At 42.0% G+C, this 21,261-nt stretch overlaps 2 protein-coding genes across 4 annotated transcripts in view; one reads left to right on the top strand and one right to left on the bottom strand.

Moving 5' to 3' along the window:
* LOC112612817 (zinc finger protein 724-like) overlaps positions 1-21,261 on the top strand; it is a 518,258-nt gene that overhangs the window by 48,557 nt on the left and 448,440 nt on the right. Inside the window, 1 exon segment of the mRNA XM_025367747.1 lies at positions 3,781-3,802. Coding sequence (XP_025223532.1) covers positions 3,781-3,802 — 22 coding nt within the window.
* ZNF738 (zinc finger protein 738) overlaps positions 1-21,261 on the bottom strand; it is a 167,142-nt gene that overhangs the window by 99,515 nt on the left and 46,366 nt on the right. The gene's annotated exons all lie outside the window — the stretch shown is intronic.

Here is a 21,261-nt window from a genome sequence, read left to right as displayed (position 1 = left end):
ATCAGCAGTAACTTTATTTTCACTCTTCAGAGGCATTTTTAACTGCCTGAAATGCAAAGAGGCAGTTCAAATGAGCGTGCTGAGCTGGACCTCTCCAGTGTCAGTCTATTCACATTCACACAGGTGATCTTCTGGTGTAAGGGGATGCACTTCAACAGCATTATCACAGCAATGTGGAACAGATGTAATAGGATAAAAGAGGAATCACTGCCTTCTAGGAAAAGGAGTTAATCTTATTTATTCTGTGTATGTGAGTATGTGGTGGTTATAAGGTTGAGATTAAAGACTAAAATTACAGAGAACGCTTTACATTAGTAGTGCAGTGCAGTGCAGGCCCTATGCAATCTTCTTGTTTGTCAAACATACTCTGAATGGTTTTGTCAAGTACTATGTTTCTGTATCCATCACTTATTCTATTCTGATAATTATTTTCTACTTCATTAATTTAAATATTCACTCAACATCATCCAGAGTCCTGTCCTTGATGCTTAAGTGTTCAGACATAAAATATTATTGACAAAAAGATGGTTTTATTTGTTAATTTTACTACAGAGCATTTGATGCCAGTAAGCTTTAGTTCCTTGAAACTTTGAAAACATGCTTTAGTTTTTATTTAGTTTGAAAAGTCAAATTTGATCAAAAGTAAATATAACAATAAATGAATATAAATCATTTTGGAAGTGAATTCAAATTATTATGTAAGATGTTAAATTTGACAGCTATAATTGTGTCCGAATTTTTTTAAAATTTGAATATGTAAAGTGTAATAAAGCTGAAACTTGAAAAATATACGTCCTTTTATGATCATTTAAATTTTTAATTTAGCAGTTTTGGCTGTGTTTAAAATGTAGATATTGACATATCCCCAAAAATAATGTTAATGAAGAATACAAAACAAAGCACTATAGTGTTGATGGCTGTTGTGAGACCTCAGTTCTTTGTTTCAAAAATTTAAACAAAAGACACAAATAATGAAGATGCAACATAGAGGGATTTATTGCAAAGTAGAAATACTATTTTAAAAATTAGGTGCAAAATAGCCCCAAGAGAGAAGGGATTCAGGGTCGGCTGCTTATAAGAATGAGACAGCAGCCGGGCGCAGTGGCTCACGCCTGTAATCCCAGCACTTTGGGCGGCCGAGACGGGCGGATCACGAGGTCAGGAGATCGAGACCATCCTGGCTAACACGGTGAAACCCCGTCTCTACTAAAAAATACAAAAAAAAACTAGCTGGGCGTGGTGGCGGGCGCCTGTAGTCCCAGCTACTCGGGAAGCTGAGGCAGGAGAATGGAGTGAACCCGGGAGGCGGAGCTTGCAGTGAGCTGAGATCCGGCCACTGCACTCCAGTCTGGGCGACAGAGCGAGACTCCGTCTTAAAAAAAAATAAAAATAAAAATAAAAAAAATGAGACAGCAAAGACTGAAACCAGAGAGACTCCATTTATGGGAGTCTTAGATAATTATTTACAAAGAGGTGGAAAGTGGTGTTATTAGTAAGCATGTTCTGGGTGGTCCTATTGGTGCACATACACAGTGGCTGTACATGCTTTTATGTGTCACATATCTCATTAGCATCTTAAACCTCCACTCACGTGTGTATTTTTTACTATTATAATGAGTAAAAGGTCAGAGGACAAGTAAAATAAAAATGTGCATGCTCTTTACAGGGGAGTTTCCCTGCTGAAGAGAGCTGTTCTTCAGTGAGCTGAAATACAGTGCAAACATTGGGGTTTATTGTGTTGACAATATGCTGTCCCCATGCAATCGCCATGGCTACTGCATGTCTTGAGGACATGGTGGCTTTCTTGGCTACCTAGCTAGCCTCAGTAGTACTTGTCTTAGTTTATTTTCAACTATCAACTCTAAGACTAAGATTTAGCTGTTACGTCAATATTGTCAAAAGTGGGAAAATGAAATTTTTAAAATTAAACATTTGAGCTTGATTTGGGTCACTAGCTGTGTACCCAGGAAAAATTATTTTACATCCCTGGAGCTTCAGTCAATATGTATGCATTGGTGAATGTTTTTGTTTTTTGGTGTAAGTTTTTGTTTGTTTATATTTTAAAAGATTTTTTTCCTATTTTATGCTGATGTTAAGCTACACAAAACTTACCAAGAGCTCTATTTTACTACATTTTTCAACCAAAAGGTTAAATACTTAAATATTGAAAGTGGCATTCTGGATTATCCTTTTCCAAGTGATGGAATCTGCATTTATCAGACTACATTGCAGTTTTTCCTTATGTGGTGCAAGGTTATAAAAATGCCATCCAGTTTATTTCTTAGGTAACAGTACAATGTGTTTTTTCAGATAGTAGCATGAGATTTCTTGACATGCTACCTTTAGACATAATGAAAAAAAATGAATAAATGTGTAGAAATTTGTCTTTATTTATAAGGTCATTAGAGGCTAAGTCATGGCAACACATGTAGTTCACTCCAAATTTCTTTGTATAAAATTTTGTTAGGCCGGGCGCGGTGGCTCAAGCCTGTAATCCCAGCACTTTGGGAGGCCGAGATGGGCGGATCACGAGGTCAGGAGATCAAGACCATCCTGGTTAATATGGTGAAACCCCGTCTCTACTCAAAAGTACAAAAAAACTAGCCGGGCAAGGTGGCGGGCGCCTGTGGTCCCAGCTACTTGGGAGGCTGAGGCAGGAGAATGGCGTGAACCCGGGAGGCGGAGCTTGTAGTGAGCTGAGATCTGGCCACTGCACTCCAGCCTGGGCGACAGAGCGAAACTCCATCTCAAAAAAAAAATAAAAAATAAAAAATAAAAAATAAAATTTTGTTGAGCCACATCCATCTGTATATGTGACACTAATTTGGTAACAGCTTCTTTATACTAAGCCAGAATTCATTTTACCTGGTGGTTTTGTTTTAAATATGTGAGCTGTATTATATAACATTTAATTAAGTAATATAAATTTAGTTCATAGGTTATAGAAAGAAAAGTACAGGCACACTAAAATTGAATTGGAATCTGGCAGCTGACACTGATTAACAGTTTGAGCAAATTTGACTTGATGTAAATTCCTATAAACAATACTGAAAGACAGAATGTTAACTAAAAATATCTTCAACAACATAATAGACTTATGAGATTTGAAAAAAAATGTTGATTTGTTTACCCATCATCAATATTAGGTTAAATTAGAAAATTGTATACACATCATACAAAAAGTGAAATTAGTAAACTATCCTCAGACTTCATCTGATTAAAACGAGACTTCTGGGTATTTGAAAGCATCAAATTATTGATGAGAAATATCTATTTTGAACAGATCCTTGATCTTATATACATATTACTACTAAGTAAAACCTAATGCAGCTTTGATTTCTGAAATATTTGTGAATGTCTTTCACTGACTGAAAAATCAAGAAATTATTTAAATCTACTGACTAAATTTTGATGAAAATAGTTATTTTAATTGAATGCCAGTATTCATATAGTATGGCAAACCACCCATTTCTTTAGTATTCTGCTAGTTTATAAAATATGCCAGAATTTGTGGAGACATTCGTTAAAAAAAAAAAAAAAAAAATCTGACTGGGCGCGGTGGCTCACGCCTGTAATCCCAGCACTTTGGGAGGTGGAGACGGGCGGATCACGAGGTCAGGAGATCGAGACCATCCTGGCTAACACGGTGAAACCCCGTGTCTACTAAAAATACAAAAAATTGGCCGGGCATGGTGTCGGGAGCCTGTAGTCCCAGCTATTCCGGAGGCTGAGGCAGGAGAATGGGGTGAACCCAGGAGGCGGGGCTTGCAATGAGCCGAGATCACGCCTCTGCACTCCAGTCGTAAAATAAAATAAATTTCTAAAAAAAATTTAGACATCAGAAAATAGTGATATTAATGTTAGGTTGTATACATATTTTCCTGAACCCTGCTGTAATCTGTGAAGTTTTTTGGGTACAACAATCTTAGATTACCTAAAACAAAACAAAATGAAATTCTTTTTTCTTTTCTTTCCTTTTTTTTTTTTTTTTTTTTTGAGAAGGGGTTTTTCTCTTGTTTCCCAGGCTCGAGTGCAGTGACGCAATCTTGGCTCACTGGAACTTATGTCTCCCGGGTTCAAGTGATTCTCCTGCCTCAGCCTCCCAAGTAGCTGGGATTACAGATGCCACCACCATGCCCAGCTAATTTTTTGTATTTTTAGTAGAGATGAGTTTCTTTTTTTTTTTTTTTTTGAGACGGAGTCTCGCTCTGTCACCCAGGCTGGAGTACAGTGGCCGGATCTCAGCTCACTGCAAGCTCTGTCTCCCAGGTTTATGCCATTCTCCTGCCTCAGCCTCCCGAGTAGCTGGGACTACAGGCGCCCGCCACCTCGCCCGGCTAGTTTTTTTGTATTTTTATTAGAGACGGGGTTTCACCCGGTTAGCCAGGATGGTCTCGATCTCCTGACCTCGTGATCCGCCCGTCTCAGCCTCCCAAAGTGCTGGGATTACAGGCTTGAGCCACCGCGCCCGGCCTAGAGATGAGTTTCATTATGATGGCCAGGCTGGTCTCGAACTCCTGACCTCAGCCAATGCTAGTGCCTCAGCCTCCCAAAGTGCCGAGATTACAGGCGTGAGCCTCCATGCCTGGCTAATGAAATTTCTTTCTTATGTTATGCTTCACATAGAAAAGTCCAAAATATATCCAGACAGACAGGAACTATGACTGCCACTTTAAAAAACAAATGTTTTGGTGTGATACAATGTTTTCTGTAAGTGCAGATGGAAAACCAAACTTTAAAGTTTTCAAATCATAAACAAGAGCATTATTTGTGACTCTAAGCTTTCAATAAATAAAACAATACATAAAACAAATGTATTTGTTTTAAATTAATTTTAAATATTAATTTAAAATATAGTGGTTTTTGAACAATTCAGGTAACGTTAGACTATCAACAACTTCTTTTTTTTTTTTGAGACGGAGTCTCGCTCTGTCGCCCAGGCTGGAGTGCAGTGGCCGGATCTCAGCTCACTGCAAGCTCCGCCTCCCGAGTTTACGCCATTCTCCTGCCTCAGCCTCCCGAGTAGCTGGGACTACAGACGCCTGCCACCTCGCCCGGTTAGGTTTTTTTGTTTTTTTTTTTTTTGTATTTTTTAGTAGAGACGGGGTTTCACCGTGTTAGCCAGGATGGTCTCGACCTCCTGACCTCGTGATCCGCCCATCTCGGCCTCCCAAAGTGCTGGGATTACAGGCTTGAGCCAACGCGCCCAGCCTCAAAAACTTCTTAAGCCATATATGTGTCAACTGCATTTTCAAAATTATGAGAACTTGGAAAAAGTAAACGAAAGCCCTACAGTTTAGTTAAAAACATAATAGACTATTATTTGTGTTTGCCCTTGTGATAAGAATAACCTTTATTTATTTAGGAACAAACACGAAATGCTGTGGTAGCAACTTGCTGGGTGGTGACTGTGATGAGATTTACTGCCTTAGAGATGGCGGGATCCAGTGGACCAGAATTGTCATCACCTTACCATGTTCACTGCTGTATTTTCTCTTCTGTCATTCATTTCCCAGACTCCTTCATCATTTCCGTTTCTATCCTTGGGGATGTTCGTGCAGTTTCACCCTCAGCTGCTCCAACAGTCTGTCCATTTGGCTCAATCTCTCCAGCAGTTTCTCTGGGTTCTTCTGTTCCTGGTGTCTGAGATTTATCAGCAGAACCTTGTTTTCAGTGACTATGGCTATTTCCACCTCCTGCCAGTGGGGCAGCTCCTGCAGCAGCCAAAGCGCCCACACCCTGGTACGCCTCCACTCTCTTGGTCATGGCCCAGCTTGGTGCGCAGAAACCTGTCAACCAGAGCATTTCACGCAGCTGGGCAAGCTTTCCTTGGCATGCTGGGCAGTTTCCCCATCATCTTTATGCTGCCACCTCCCCTTTCATCAGAGAGACAGACAGGATGATGCAGGGGCTTGGTGACACCATGGAAGAGTCCAGGGGAGTGAGGAGGGGCTGGGCTGGGCAGCCTCAGGCCCAGCACATGGTGGTGCCAGATCTGACCCACAGACCCTGGCACAGTGATGGATGAAAGACGTACACTGACACATATTTTGCCTGTCACTGCAGCTAAGGAGCTCTGCTGACAGAGTGAGCATTTAGAGTTTGCATTTATTTATTACAGATTAAATGACAGAAGTCTCGAGTAAACACAATTAGTGGGTAATTAACATTGCCAACCCCCCAATAGAGAGAGTTCTGCCCACAAATGATCAAAGGTCGGTCTTAGGACAGCATGAGTAAACAAAGTCTTTAGATAAGCTCCCCTACATTCCTTTGTACCTACTTCTGCCTAATTGCCTCTGGGAAAGAACAGCTGCCTTTGGCTCATTCCTTCCTGAAGCTTTGCAAAAACCTCCTGGCCTTCCAAGAAGGTTTGCATCTTTCTGTATAATTTTTTCCACACCCTGACTGAACTCGTACATGGAGGCACCCCTCATGCCTGACCAGAGATCAGGGGACAGAGGGGCTTAGGCTCCACTAGCCAGTCTCACTCTGCGCTAGCAGAGGTAAAAATTATTTTCTAAAAAAAAAGTATGGAGAAGAACTTAGAGGTTTGACCCAATCAAATTTTTATTCTTTTCTTTTCATTTTCTTTTTATTTCAGCCTTTTCCTCTTAAACTATGCTCTACTGAAGTCAGATTTCATGCTCCATCCTCATGGGACAATTTTAATGTAATTATAATGATCACAAATGTGGAAACTAAAAATTTTGTTATATTTTTACCTGCAAGTGCTGGTTTAACATTAAACTTTCAGTAGTGCTTTCTGAATTTTATAATTTACTATTTTCTATTTGATTCTGTTAACTATAGGAAATAAAAATCATAAAATCTTGATTTGCATAGTTTCACATTTTACAAAGAATATGTATTCATTCTTTTAACTGATAAATGTGTGTTGACCACACATGATAAGCTATCGTTTTGGTAGCCTTAGAAAATAAAATAGAAAAGAAATTATTGGTCTCTACTCTCATGAAACTTTCAGTGTAACTTCATAAAATCATCATGCATTCCTGAGAAGTGGATACCTCTGAATTTTCCTATGAACCTCCTAACCTGGCTGGGCACAGTGGCTCATGCCTGTAATCCCAGCACTTTGGGAGGCTTAGGCGGGCAGATCACCTGAGGTCAGGAGTTCAAGACCAGCCTGATCATCATGGAGAAACCCCATCTCTACTAAAAATACAAAATTAGCCAGGTGTGGTGGCATATGCCTGTAATACCAGCTATTTGGGAGGCTGAGGCAGGAGAATTGCTTGAACCCAGGAGGCAGAGGTTGCAGTGAGCTGACATTGTACCATTGCACTCGAGCCTGATCAACAAGAGCAAAACTCCATCTCAAACAAACAAAAAACAACCTCCTAACCCAAAGTAATCAGTATCTGAATTTCATGTTATCATTTACTTTAGGCAATTTTTATTTTATTTTATTTTTTTTTGACAGTCTTGCTCTATTGCAGGCTGGAGTGCAGTAGTGTGATCTCGGCTCACTGCAACCTCCACCTCCCGGGTTCAAGTGATTCTCCTGCCTCAGCCTCCCGAGTAGCTGGGACTACAGGCATGCGACACCATGCCCAGCTAATTTTTGAACTTTTAGTAGAGATGGGGTTTCACCATGTTGGCCAGATGGTCTTGATCTCTTGACCTTGTGATTCACCCACCTTGGCCTCCCAAAGTGCTGGGATTACAGGCATGAGCCATGGTGCCCGGCCTACTTTATGCAATTTTATCTGTAAACAATATATGTTTTTTGACTTTAGATCAATTCTACAAGCTTTCATCTGTGACTTGCTTTTTTAATTACAATTGTTTCTATTTTTCCATGTTGCTTTGCGTAGCTATAGTTGTCCATTTTCACTGCTGCATAGTATGAATATACATCAATTTATAAATGAATTCTATAGCCAGCGGTTGTTTGTGAATTCCAGTTACTCTATTTTTACCAGCTCTTGGAATTACTAGACATATTTTTTGACAAAATGGAGAATCAGAAAAGTATATCATTTATAGTTTTTTGTTTTTTTTTTTTTTGAGACAGAGTCTGGCTCTGTTGCCCGGGCTGGAGTGCAGTGGCCGGATCTTAGCTCACTGCAAGCTCCGCCTCCCAGGTTTATGCCATTCTCCTGCCTCAGCCTCCCGAGTAGCTGGGACTACAGGTGCCCGCCACCTCGCCCGGCTAGTTTTTTGTATTTTTTAGTAGAGACCAGGTTTCACCGTGTTAGCCAGGATGGTCTCGATCTCCTGACCTCGTGATCCGCCCACCTCGGCCTCCCAAAGTGCTGGGATTACAGGCTTGAGCCACCGCGCCCGGCCATTTATAGTTTTAATTAGCATTTCCATAGTTACTAAAGAAGTTAGCATTTTTCAGAGGTTAATTGGTCATTGTGTTTTAAGATGTGCCATCTGTCCATTTTTAATGTATTTCATTTCTTTGTATATTAATACATATTCTGTAATGTATATTTTCTAAATACTAATTTTTATAATGTATTTTTACACATTTTTCTTAGTTATGATTTGCCTTTCCACCATTTTTATTCAAACATGTTTTTCTAAGTTCTTAATAATCAAAAGTTCTTAAAATTTAGTCTAATTTATAAATATTTTAATGCAAGTTTTTATATTGTGCCATGTTTAAGAAATTGTTTTACACCCACAGTTACAACAACAATATTATCTTGTATTTTCTCCTAAAAGTTTTAAATTCTCAATCTATGTGAAAAATTGTGTCAGTTGCTATGTAGGAATCCAATCTACCCAGGTAGAACCAACTGTTTAGGTACTAGCTTATGGACTTGTTATACTTTAAAGTATAGTTGTAAAACTGATCTCATTTTAATCCGTTGGCTGGGACCATAAATTCAATGTTTAATAAAAATCTTGACAGTAGCATCCTTATAATGTTTATGACATCAAAAGACAATCTTTCAATAGTTTATCATGTACATATGATGTAGTTTATTTTAGATACCTTCTATATTAAGGGACGGTGGCTCACGCCTGCAATCCCAGCACTTTGGGAGGCCGAGGCAGGCGGATCACAAGGTCAAGAGATTGAGACCATCCTAGCCAACATGGCAAAACCCCGTCTCTACTAAGAATACAAAAATTAGCAGGGTGTGGGGTCATGCAACTGTAATCCCAGCTACTTGGGAGGCTGAGGCAGGAGAATTGCTTGAATGCGGGAGGCAGAGGTAGAAGTGAACCAAGATCGTGCCACTGCACTCCATCCTGGGTTACAGAGCAAGACTCTATCTCAAAAAAATAAGAACAATAAAAACTTTTAAACATGATATTATTTTAAACAATTTTATGTTATTAAATTTAAAAATTTAGATAAAATTATTAGTTTTCCAGAAAAGTATGTGTCAAAAAGTGACTGAAGAAGAAATAAAAAGGATAAATAAAAAATCAAAATGTATGTTTTTAATTTCACACAAATAATATATACATATATTATAAAAGAACAGCTTGATGAATGTTTACACAATGCATATACGAGGAACCCAGCATGCAGTGATGGAAGAGTGTGAACAACCTGGGCACTCCCCTCTTTTTGGAACAGGAATTAAAAGAAATTAAAGAGTGTGTAAGCAGAAACTCAGTTGTATGGAAGAAAACCCAATTCCTCCCGAGAAAGAGAAAGAGCTGGAGTCCTTTAAAAATTAACTGCTTGTTTTTCTGTGGTTAGTGAGCCTTTTCTCTCCTCCTTTCCCAAGCATTGTGAAGAGCCTGTTTCCCTAGCTGTGCAGCTGTGAGGTCACTAGACAGATAAACTCAAGTTGCAAAACATGTTTCTCCTTAAAAAGTAAGAAATGATGTAATGCATGTCTCAATTGAATAACTGGCTTTGTTTCTCACTTCTGTAGTATGCTTCCCTCTGCACAGATCTCCCCCTACCGCATGAAATGCTTAAAAGGTAACTTAACTCAGTCAGTCCTTTGGATGGGCTCAGTCCTTTGGATGTTAATCTGACTGGGCTGGTGCACCTAAATAATTAATGAATATCCTCCTGAACCCCATTGGTCTCTCTGATTCCTTAAAAATCCCGCTACATTTCTGGGGGCTCACCTGGGATTGGAGATGACAGATTTACTGTCTCCTTTGCCTGGGAGACTAGAGCCCTGGGTGTGGGGAGACCCAGCATCCAAAGCACACCAAAGAGGAGCTTCAACCAGATGGAAACTGGCCCTCCCCAGCAGTGCAATAGAACTGGGAACGGGGCTGCAGGATGATACCAGCACTTCAGGAACCGTGGTAAAGAGCAAGGGCCCAAGGCAGCAAAGCCCATCCCATAAGGATGAAGGGGAGCTTGATCACCTCCCGGGGAGTGAACACTAATCCAACCCAGAGTGGCTGGGGGTAGCAGGAGTGGCTTGCCAATTTGGATGCACCTCATGTCCCCATTAACACTGGAACTGGAAAAAACAAGGAAATGGGCCAATAGAGCAGCAAGTGAAGCAAGGTAAAGCTTGCTGGCAGGGTGGCAAGAATAGCTTGCCATCCCAACTGGGAGTGTGAGGGTGCATGTGAACCTACCCAGGACACGAGAGAGGCTTACCGTTTCATCTGATGAGGAATCTTGTGGCAGGAGAAGTGTATGAAAGTGTGTGAAAGAGATGGTCTTGGGAGAGGCCAATGCGGGGAGTAACGTGGGGAGGCACAGATCCCTTAGCATGGACTGGGTGTATGTGTGTATGACATGAGTTCAGGGGAAATCAGACGTATGATGCTGCATACAGCTGATAGGACCAGTTTCACAGCTGCAGCAGGCCATGACAGGAGAAGGCATGTTCCTGGCTAATCAGCATCTGAAACTCTTGTAATAAGACCCAGTCTGGTGGACCCGAGAGTGAAAATGAGAGTGAAAGTGCACTGCAAGGGAGGAAATGAGGGGGAAAGCATTGAAAGCAACTCCTTTGGAGTGCATGATAAATAATTTTAAAAAAGGATTTAGAGGTGATTATGGGATGAAACCGGTTGCTCAAAAGTTAAGGACATACTGTGACATAGATGGGCCTGCTTTCAATGTGGGGTGGCCCTCTGAAGGTACAATAGACAGGCAATTAATTGGCCATGGGGTTAAGGTGGTCACTGGAGTTGGAGGACAACCAGGATACCCAGACCAGTTTCCCTATATAGACTCTTAGCTCAATGTGGTGCAAGTGACTACAGCCCTGCCTAGAGGGATATTGCAAGGCATTAGTGGCTCAGGCAGCCCAACCAAAGTAAGCAGAGAAACCTAAATCTCCTAGTGTCTTCTAGGAAAAGGAATCCCTGAAGGCTCAGCTGAAACCAGTTCTTCAGGTCCCACCTGAGGAAAGGGAATGTACACCACCATATGTGCCAGTCTACCCATCTTTGGCCAGAATAAGGCAGGAGGCAGAGTCAGGAGTGTCTGGAGAGTCAGGCTTGGAGGAAAGTGAGCCTCAGTCTCCCCCACCCAGATAAAAGGAATCCCCCATTAGAAAAGAAACAGGGAAGATGGACAGGGCGAGGCAGCTGGGTGCCTCCACTCAGGCCTAACACAGGCTTTGCAGATGCCACTTCAAGAGACCAGGACACAAGTTTATGATGACCAGGGGCAGATACAAGGCAGCTCTAGGCTTTATGTTCATCAGGCTTTCTCCACTACTGATCTCTTAAATTGGAAACAGCACACCCCCTCCTATACAGAAAAGCCTCAGGCTCTCATTGATTTGGTGAATTCTATTATTATGACACATAACCCAACCCTGCCGGACTGTCAACAGCTTTTGCTAACTTTATTTAATACAGAGAAGCATATGAGAGTTAATCAGGCAGCTCTCAGGTAGTTAGAAGGGGAAGCCCCAGAGGCCACCCCTAACCTGCACCAGTTTGCCATGGAGCGATACCCAAATGAGGACCCTAACTGGGACCCAAATGAGGCAAGGGACATGGAATGGCTACAGCTATATAGAAGGGCATCCTGAATGTAGACAATGAACATGAGTAAAATGTCAGAAGTGCGCCTGATGAAAGCCCAAGTGCGTTTTATGAAAGGTTTTGTGAGGCATATAGGCTGTACACTCCGGTTATTCCGGAGGCTCCTGAAAACCGAAATATGATAAATATGACCTTTGTCAGGCAAGCACAGGGAGACATAAGATGAAAGTTTCAGAAGCTTGAAGGCTTTGCAGGGAAAAATATTAGTGAACTCCTGGAAATAGGAAGCAAAGTATACATAAACTGGGAAGAAGAGGCAGAGAGAAAGGAAGAAAGAAAAACCAGAAACAGAAACAAAGACATAGCTCAATTTATAGCTGCTTCACTAGCGGAAAGTAACCCTGGATTTGCTAGAGGGCATGGCCAAGGCAGAGGCTGAGGAAGGGAGCAGACATGCCTGGGAGAGGAAAGCCGGTCTTAGTTGGACAGGAACCAATGTCCAAGGTGCAGGCAAACGGGCCACTGGAAAGATGAGTGTCCCAAAAAGGAAAAGGATGGAGATGATGGTCAATGGTCTAACACCCAAGTGCAGCGTTCTGTTGCTAGTCATGGCGCCTCAAAGGCAGATCCCGATGTGATCAGCTTAGCAGGGGCCAAGAATTTTGAGGACTGAGAGAGACTGGGCTCCATCTTTTTAGGCCCTGAGGTCGGGGGGTGGCTATGGTCTCTATGGAAATAGGGGACCAATCAATGGATTTTTTGGATGACACTATGGCTGATTTCTCTGTGGTAACTCACCCAATTAGCCCCCCCACAAGGAACTGTGCTACTACTGTAAGGGCTACTGGGGCCAAAGAAAAGGGACCTTTTTGCAAATCCAGGAGATGTGTTATTGGGGGACAAGAAGTGCAGCATGAGTTTCTATACATGCCAAATTGCCCAGTGCCCTTGTTGGGGAGAGACTTACTTCAGAAACTGCAAGCACAAATTTCCTTTACACCTAATGGGAATATGACCCTGGAGATAGGGAAGCCAAAGGCAATGGTCTTGACTCTAGCTGTCCTAATAGCTGAGGAATGGCGGCTCTATGAACTGTGTACCAGGAGGCTGCAGGACCTGGACTTACACAATACATGGGGAATGCTTTTCAAGGTACCAGGTGTATGGGCTGAGGACAACCCCCCTGGACTTGCTCTAAACAGACACCCGGCAGTAGTAGAGCTTAACCCTCATGCTGCCCTGTTAAGAGTCCGTCAATACCCATTACCCAGAGAAGCAATTGAAGGCATAACAAAACATCTAAATCAACTCTATGAACATGGGATTACAGTGAAATGTAGGTCCTCCTGGAATACTCCTCTGATGCCCGTGCTCAAGCCAAATGGTGAATACAGGCCAGTGCAGGACCTCCGGGCGGTAAACAAGACCACTGCCCCTATCCATGCCATAGTACCCAACCCACACACAATGTTGTGACATATTCCTGCTGAGGCCGCGGGGTTCACATGTCTGGACTTAAAAGACGCTTTCTTTTGCTTGAGGCTTGCTCCCCAAAGTGGGCCTATATTTGCCTTCCAGTGGGGGCAATCGCAGTATACCCGGAGAAGCCTGCCTCAAGGGTTTAAGAATTCTCCCACTATCTTCCAGGAGGCTTTGGCTCAGACCTTGAGGCTATTGCTCCACCTAGTGACAATTCTGTGCTATTACAATACCGGATGATTTGCTATTCGCTGCCCCTAGGAGGGAGGAATGCCTCCAAGGAACAGAGAGGCTTCTTCAACTGCTGTATGAAGCTGGTTGCGAAGTGTTCAAGGACAAGGCAGAAGTCTGTTTTTGGGAGGTTGCATATCTAGGATTCATAGTATCCCAAGGCCAATGCAGGCTTGGAAGTGCACGCAAGGAGGCTGTATATGCATTGCCCATCCCAGTTACAAGGCGGCAGGTCAGGGAATTTCTAGGCGTGGCGGGATTTTTCCGAATCTGGAATTCAAACTTCTTCCTTATAGTAAGGCCCTTACATGAGGCTACCAAAGGTAGGGAAAGGGAGCCCTTCCTATGGGAAAAGGAACAAGAAAAGGCCTTCAAGGTTATAAATGAAGCTCTCATCCAGGCCTCAGCACGTGGGTTGCCAGATGTAAGAAAAGCCCTTCGTTTGTATGTGGAGGAACAAAAGGGAATGGCAGTCGGAGTCTTAGTTGTTGGGCTCTTGGCATCAGCTGGTAGCATACTTATTCAAAAGACTGGACTTGGTGGCCTTAGGTTGGCATCACTGCCTCAGGGCATTGGCAGCTACTGCAATCCTCATAGAAGATGCCAACAAGCTAGCCCTAGGTCAGAAGTTAATAATTGGGGTGCCACAAGCTGTAGTCACCTTAATGGACCAAAGAGGACATCATTGCCCTTACAACTCTAGAATGCTAAAGGGTCAAAATATTCTGTGTAAAATTTCCAGATAACACTACAGACTGTAAATACCTTGAACCCAGCTACCCTGCTGCCTGTGGGGGAACCCGATTTGAAGGATGGTGGGTTGCCTCACTGCTGGCAGGACCTTCCCCACTTGTTGCATAAATACAGTGGACGAAGTGTTCTCGAGCTGGGAAGATCTCAGAGATACCCCCTTGGAGAGCCCAGATGTTGAATACTTCACTGATGGCAGCAGCTTCATAACACATGGGGTGCGATATGCAAGGGTGTGCAGTAGTGACCCAACACTCGGTGGTCGAGGCTCAAGCCTTACCTTCTGGGAGTTCTGCTCAGAAGGCTGAATTAATAGCATTAACCAGAGCACTGTTATTGGCCAAGGGGAAGAAAGTAAACATCTATACTGACTCGAAATGTGCTTTTGCAACCCTGGATGCCCATGGGGCAATATACAATAGAGAGGACATTTGACTACTGAAGGAAAAGAAATAAAATAGAAAGAGGAAATTTTGCAATTATTAGAAGCCGTAAGGGCTCCAGAGAAGGTGGCTGTCATTCATTGCAAAGGACACCAAATTGGGAAAAGCTGTGAGGCGCAGGGCAACAGGAGGGCAGACCGAGAGGCTAGGCGGGCAGCAATGAGCAAAGTTTTACCTGAAGAAAGAACTCTAGCAATGCCTCTCTTTATAGAGCCCCCTTTGCCAGAGGTACCCAATTACTCTTCAATTGAAAAAGCTTGGTTTGGCCAGGAAACAGGAAAATATATTAAAGGTGGATGGTGGCTGTTCTCTGACGAGAGGTTAGCTGTCCCAGAGACAATAGCCCCAAGGTTTGGGAAGCAGATCCATCAAGGAACACACATTGGAAGGACGGCTGTAGAGACTTTGATAGGTCAACACTTGTATGTGCCACGGCTCTCTGCCATCACCCGTGCTGTTTGTGAACAATGTCTATCTTGCGAACAATATTTAATCCAAAACAAGGACCTACTCAACCCCCAGGAATTCAGGAAATGGGAGCTGTGCCTTTTGAGAACCTGCTTGTAGACCTTACAGAGTTGCCTTAAGCAGGAGGTTACTGGTATATGCTAGTGTTTGTTTCACCACCTCGGGGTGGGTTGAGGCCTTCCCTCACCAGAACTGAAAAGGCATGAGAGGTGACAAAGGTGCTACTAAAAGACATGGTATCAAGGCTTTGGTTGCCTTTAACCCTAGGATCAGACAATGGTCCTGCATTTGTGACAGAAATAGTACAACAGTTGACTCAACTTTTAAAGATCAAATGGAAATTGCACACAGCCTACTGACCGAAGAGTTCAGAGAAGGTGGAATGGATGAACCAGACACTCAAACAGCTACTAAAGAAGTTTTGCCAGGAAACTCGCTTATTATGGGATCAGGACTTGCCCATCGTCCTCCTCCAGGTGAGGTGTACACCTACAAAACAAACTGGGTATTCGCCTTATGAAGTGTTGTTCAGAAGGCCACCCCCAATCATCAATCAAATTAGAGGGCATTTAAAGGAGTTAGGAGAGCTAACCCTTAGGACACAGATGCAGGCTTTAGGAGTGGCATTGCAGGACGTACAAGGCTGGGTAAGGGAAAGGATACCTATAAGTCTAACAGATGCAGTGCATCCACATAAGCCAGGGGACTCTGTCTGGGTTAAAAGGTGGAATCCAACAACCCTGGGGCCCTTATGGGATGGGCCCCATATTGTAATTATGTCTACTCCCACTGCTATTAAAGTTGCAGGTGTCACACCTTGGATTCACCATAGCCGGCTGAAACCAGCGGCAGCCGTGACTCCCGATGATGACCAGTGGATTAGCCAACAAGACCCAGATCGCCCCACCCGAATAGTCCTATGGCAAAACCCAACCACCAATAAGAAGGACAACTGCCCTGCTCTGATCACGCTGAAGGCTGGTCAGTCTACGCATGGCTGAAGCTTGAGGATCCTGCAAGCTCTACTGTAGTCACATCCCAGAAACTGACTAGTTTACACACAGCTGAAGCTAAGAGGACCATCTCCGGATAAGTAAATGTGGATGCAATTTATAAGCCTAGTTATAATTCTGTCAATACTGATTGTTCTGTTATGTTATTACTGCAAAAGTCTATGCCCAGAGGAAGCTTTGCTGTGTCCATGTGTAGTATAAGCATGTTTCTATTACATACACTGATGTTTTCACCATTTCTGCCTATACTAACATGGGAGAAATCTCTAGAAGGATGCCCACACTGTGTACATACTACCTGGGTAAGGAACACCGTAGTTAAAACTCTACTGTACCATACCTACTATGAATGTACAGGAACCAAGTTAGGAGCCTGCACATACAACCAGACCACCTCTTCAGTCTGTGACCCAGGAAATAATCAGCTATATGTATGTTATGATCGTAAGCTCTTACCCTATGAATTCTGGTTTGAGGTACATATTAAATCAGAGGGAGAAAAAGAAGGAGAGCTTACAGCTGGAACCAAAGAAGCCCCTCCCGCCTATAAGGGGCCTATTTCCTTGTACTTTGATGCCTGCCATGCCACATATGTTTGTAATCCTAAAAAACCGGAAGCAGTCTGCAATGGTTTGACACAAGAGAGGCTTAGCAGCAGCAGCCCTAAACATCTGCACGGAGAACCACAAATCAGACGCTCAGACTGTAACATTCAGTGGTCTACACAAATACAGCTCCAACACCTATTTTCAGGAAGGACTGCTCTGCTAAGTGGTATGTCAAACAAATCAGATTGCAAGACAAGAACATGCAATCCTTTAAATTTTACTGTCTTAAAGCCAGAGCTACCTTTTTGTTCTACAGGGCAGATAGCACTATTATGAATTAATAGAAAAGGAGCAGACCTTGGAATTCCACTATTAATTGTCAAAAAGACTAGAAGGACTCAAATGTATCCAACCCCGCAATTCCATAAGTCATTCTATAAGCATTTTGATCAGACAGTGCCTGAGCTTCCCCCATCAACAAAAAACTTATTTGCTCAACTAGCTGAAAACACAGCTGGCGGCTTAGGAATCTCCTCATGCTATGTAAGTGGAGGAAATAATATGGGGGACTAGTGGCCATGGGAGGCAAAAGAATTAATGCCATAAGATAACTTCACTTTACTTAACCCTGCCAGTGAAGCAACAGCCTTAGCCAGTGTTTGGTTGCTAAAAACCTCCATAATTGGAAAGGACTGTATCACCCGATGGGGAAAGGCTTTCACAGAGGCAGTAGGAGAAACAGCCTGCCTAGGACAACAGTATTATGATGAGAGTAAAAACAAAATTCTGTGGAGAAATGCCCAGAATGACTCCTACTTACCAGATCCAAACCCTTTCTCTCGATTCTCTACTCTAAGCCACTCTTGGCATCAGCTAGAGGCTCCAAATGTTTGGAAAGCACCCTTTGGCCTATATTGGATCTGTGAAGCATGGGCATATTGGCAACGGCTGGCTAAATGGACAGAGGCATGTGTGTTAGGAACAGTCAAGCCATCATTCTTTCTAATTCCTCTAAAGCGAGGGGAACTCTTAGGATATCCAGTTTATGATGAAAATAAAAGAACTAGAAGAAGCATAATCACAAAAGAAAGACACAAATATCAAAAAGGATGTGGACATAGGAAACTGGAAAGATAATGAATGGCCTGAAAGAATCATTAAATATTATGGGCCAGTTACCTGGGCGCAAGATGGGTCATAGGGGTACCACACTCCAATCTATATGCTCAACCTCATCATAAGGTTGCAGGCAGTCCTAGAAATTATAATTAATGAAACATCAAGGGCACTAGATTTATTGGCAATACAAGCAAAACAAATAAGAAATGCTATTTATCAAAATAGATTGGCTTTAGATTACCTCTTAGCCTTGGAAGGAGGGAGGAGTATGTGGAAAATTTAATTTAAACAACTGTTGCCTAGAAATTGATGATAATGACCAAGCAGTCATGGAAATAATAGCTAGAATGTGCAGGTTGGCCCATGTTCAGTTCAGACTTGGTCTGGATGGTCCCCAGATTCCTGGTTTGGAGGATGGTTCTCAACTTTTGGAGGATTCAAAACCCTCATTGCTGGGTTCTTGCTTATTCTTGGCATCTGCCTCATCCTCCCTTGCCTTTTACCCCTGTTTATTATGAATATTCAGTCAACTATAGAGGCAATAGTAACCCGACACACTACCATGCAGTTGATGGCATTAATAAAATATCAGCCACTACCAGAAGCAGCAGCTCAGCTCTGTGAGAAGGTGGCAAATAGTGGTGCTTTCCATTAACACACCTCTGTTATAAAAAGCACCAAAGGGGGGAATTGAACAGGAATTTAAAAAAATTAGAGTGTATAAGCAGAAACTCAGTTTTTTTTTTTTGTTTTTTTTGAGACAGAGTCTTGCTCTGTCACCCAGGGTGGAGTGCAGTGGCCGGATCTCAGCTCACTGCAAGCTCCGCCTCCGGGTTCACGCCATTCTCCTGCCTCAGCCTCCCGAGTAGCTGGGACTACAGGTGCCCGCCACCTCGCCCAGCTAGTTTTTTGTATTTTTAGTAGAGACGGGGTTTCACCGTGTTAGCCTGGATGGTCTTGATTTCCTGACCTCGTGATCCGCCCGTCTCAGCCTCCCAAAGTGCTGGGATTACAGGCTTGAGCCACCGCGCCCGGCAACAGAAACTCAGTTGTATGTAACAAAACCCAATTCCCTCAGAGAAAGAGAAAGAGCTGGAGTCCTTTAAAAATTAACTGTCTGTTTTTCTGTGGCCGGTGAGCCTTACCTCTCCTCCTTTCCCAAGCATTGTGAAGACCCTGTTTCCCTAGCTGTGCAGCTGCGAGGTCACTAGACAGATAAACTCAAGTCACAAAACATGTTTCTCCTTGAAAAGTAAGAAATGATGTAATGCATGTCTCAATTGAATAACTGTCTTTGTTTCTCACTTCTGTAGTATGCTTCCCCATGCACAGATCTCCCCCGGCCCCATCAAATGCTTAAAAGGTAACTTAACTCTTTGTTCAGGGCTCAGTCTGCTGGATGTTAATCCGACTGGGCCAGTGCACCTAAATAATTAATAAATATCCTCCTGTACCCCATTGGTCTCTCTGATTTCTTAAAAATCCCACTACACTTTATTCTCCTTTTCAATCACTGTTCCTCTAAGAGTAACTTATATTCTAGCTATTTATACAATAAATGAGGTTTGCCTGTTTTTGAACTTTAAATAAATGGATTAATACAGTGAGTTCTCATTTTTGGCCAGTGTATTCTGCTCAACATTGTTGGTGAGATAGATCTCTGTTGCTGCCTGTAGTTGTGCTTTGCTTTGAAAGTTGTGAATATTGAAAGTTGTGCTTTCAATATTCATTGATCTACAATGTTCCATTATATGAATACACTACAATTTCTTTATTCCACTTTTTATGAACATTTTGGTGATTTTCCAGATTTGTCAGTGCTTCTATAAACAGTCTTGTGCATTTTTAAAAGAAAAATTTGTGTAATTATGTAGATATTTAACCACAAATACAACTAAAGTGTAGTTGTATCTTCAGCTCGTATAGGCATTGGGGAGCCCTCTTCCAGAATGTAGTACCAATTTACCTATGCCACCACCATTATATCAAGAATTATTTATTCTCAAATTGTCTTTATTTTTCAAACCTTACAAGGTAAACTCTGTGAACACTGAGACCTTTAATTTCATTCACCACTATATTTGCAATTTTTTAATTAAATAAATCAATTCGACTTTGAAGCATTTATTTTCTTAAAATTAACTGTGGTAAAATTGGCCAATTTGTTTTTCTCTGAACATAATTTTCTTTTACACAACTCTGTTTTTTTACACAGAGAATTTTTCTGCCAAAAATTTATTATACGTTTTTTGATCATTCTCAGTCAGGGTTATTTCTCCCCAGTAGAGACTATAACCAAGCAGGTGCAACTTCAGCAGTCTTTTTGTTGTTGTTTTTGAGACACAATCTTGCTCTGTCACCCAGGCTAAAGTGCAGTGGCACAATCTTGGTTCACTGCAGCCTCTGTCCCCTGAGTTCCAGTAATTCTCCTGCCTCAGCCTTCTGGGTAGCTGGGATTACAGGCACACACCATCATGCCTGGCAAATTTTTTTTTTTTTTTTTTTTTGTATTTTTAGTACAGACTGGGTTTCTCCATGTTAGCCAGGCTGGTCTGGAACTCCTGACCTCAGGTGATCCACCTGCCTTGGCCTCTCAAAGTGCTGGGATTACAGGCATTAGCCACCGTGCCAGGCCTCAGCACAGTCTGGAAGAAGATAGGCCTCGGCTAGCCAGGTAAGCCCTGAGCAATTGTAAATAACTACCTTGTAAAGATGTACAATTTTTATTTTGTATTTATTTGCCATATTTATTAAGTTGTAATTTTCACAACATTTGACTTTTATTCTGATATCTACAACTATATCTACATAACATTAATTCCAGTATTTTAATAAACAGAAGAAATGTATATATAGCATTGCAAAAATATAAGCCTGATACATTTATATCTGTATAAGATTTGTAGAATTAATTTCCTAAGGCTCAAGGAAGCGCGCACACACACACACACACACATATATTAAATTCAAATCAAACAGACTTATATTTTGTCAAATTGAATGCTATATAAAATTTATAACCAGATACACAAAATATAAATCAAATCATGAATACACTGATGATAATATGTACCACAACTTACAAATATGATTTCCAGTTAAAAGAGAAAAATAATTGCTTTGCTGGATTTTCAGTGTGTGATAATCACCATCACCATTACAAAAGATCAATTTAATTACAGATTATCCAAAGATGTATCACACATCTAAATATTAAACTTTACACTGCAATAAAATATTTAAATCTACAAAAAGACACTAGAACATATGGTCAATAATACCATGAGCTGCCACAGGTTT

This window comes from Theropithecus gelada, chromosome 19 (assembly GCF_003255815.1).
Source record: "Theropithecus gelada isolate Dixy chromosome 19, Tgel_1.0, whole genome shotgun sequence".
NCBI lineage: Eukaryota > Metazoa > Chordata > Mammalia > Primates > Cercopithecidae > Theropithecus > Theropithecus gelada.
The sequence above is the reverse complement of the archived record's forward strand: the minus strand, read 5'-3'. Positions and strand labels throughout refer to the sequence as shown.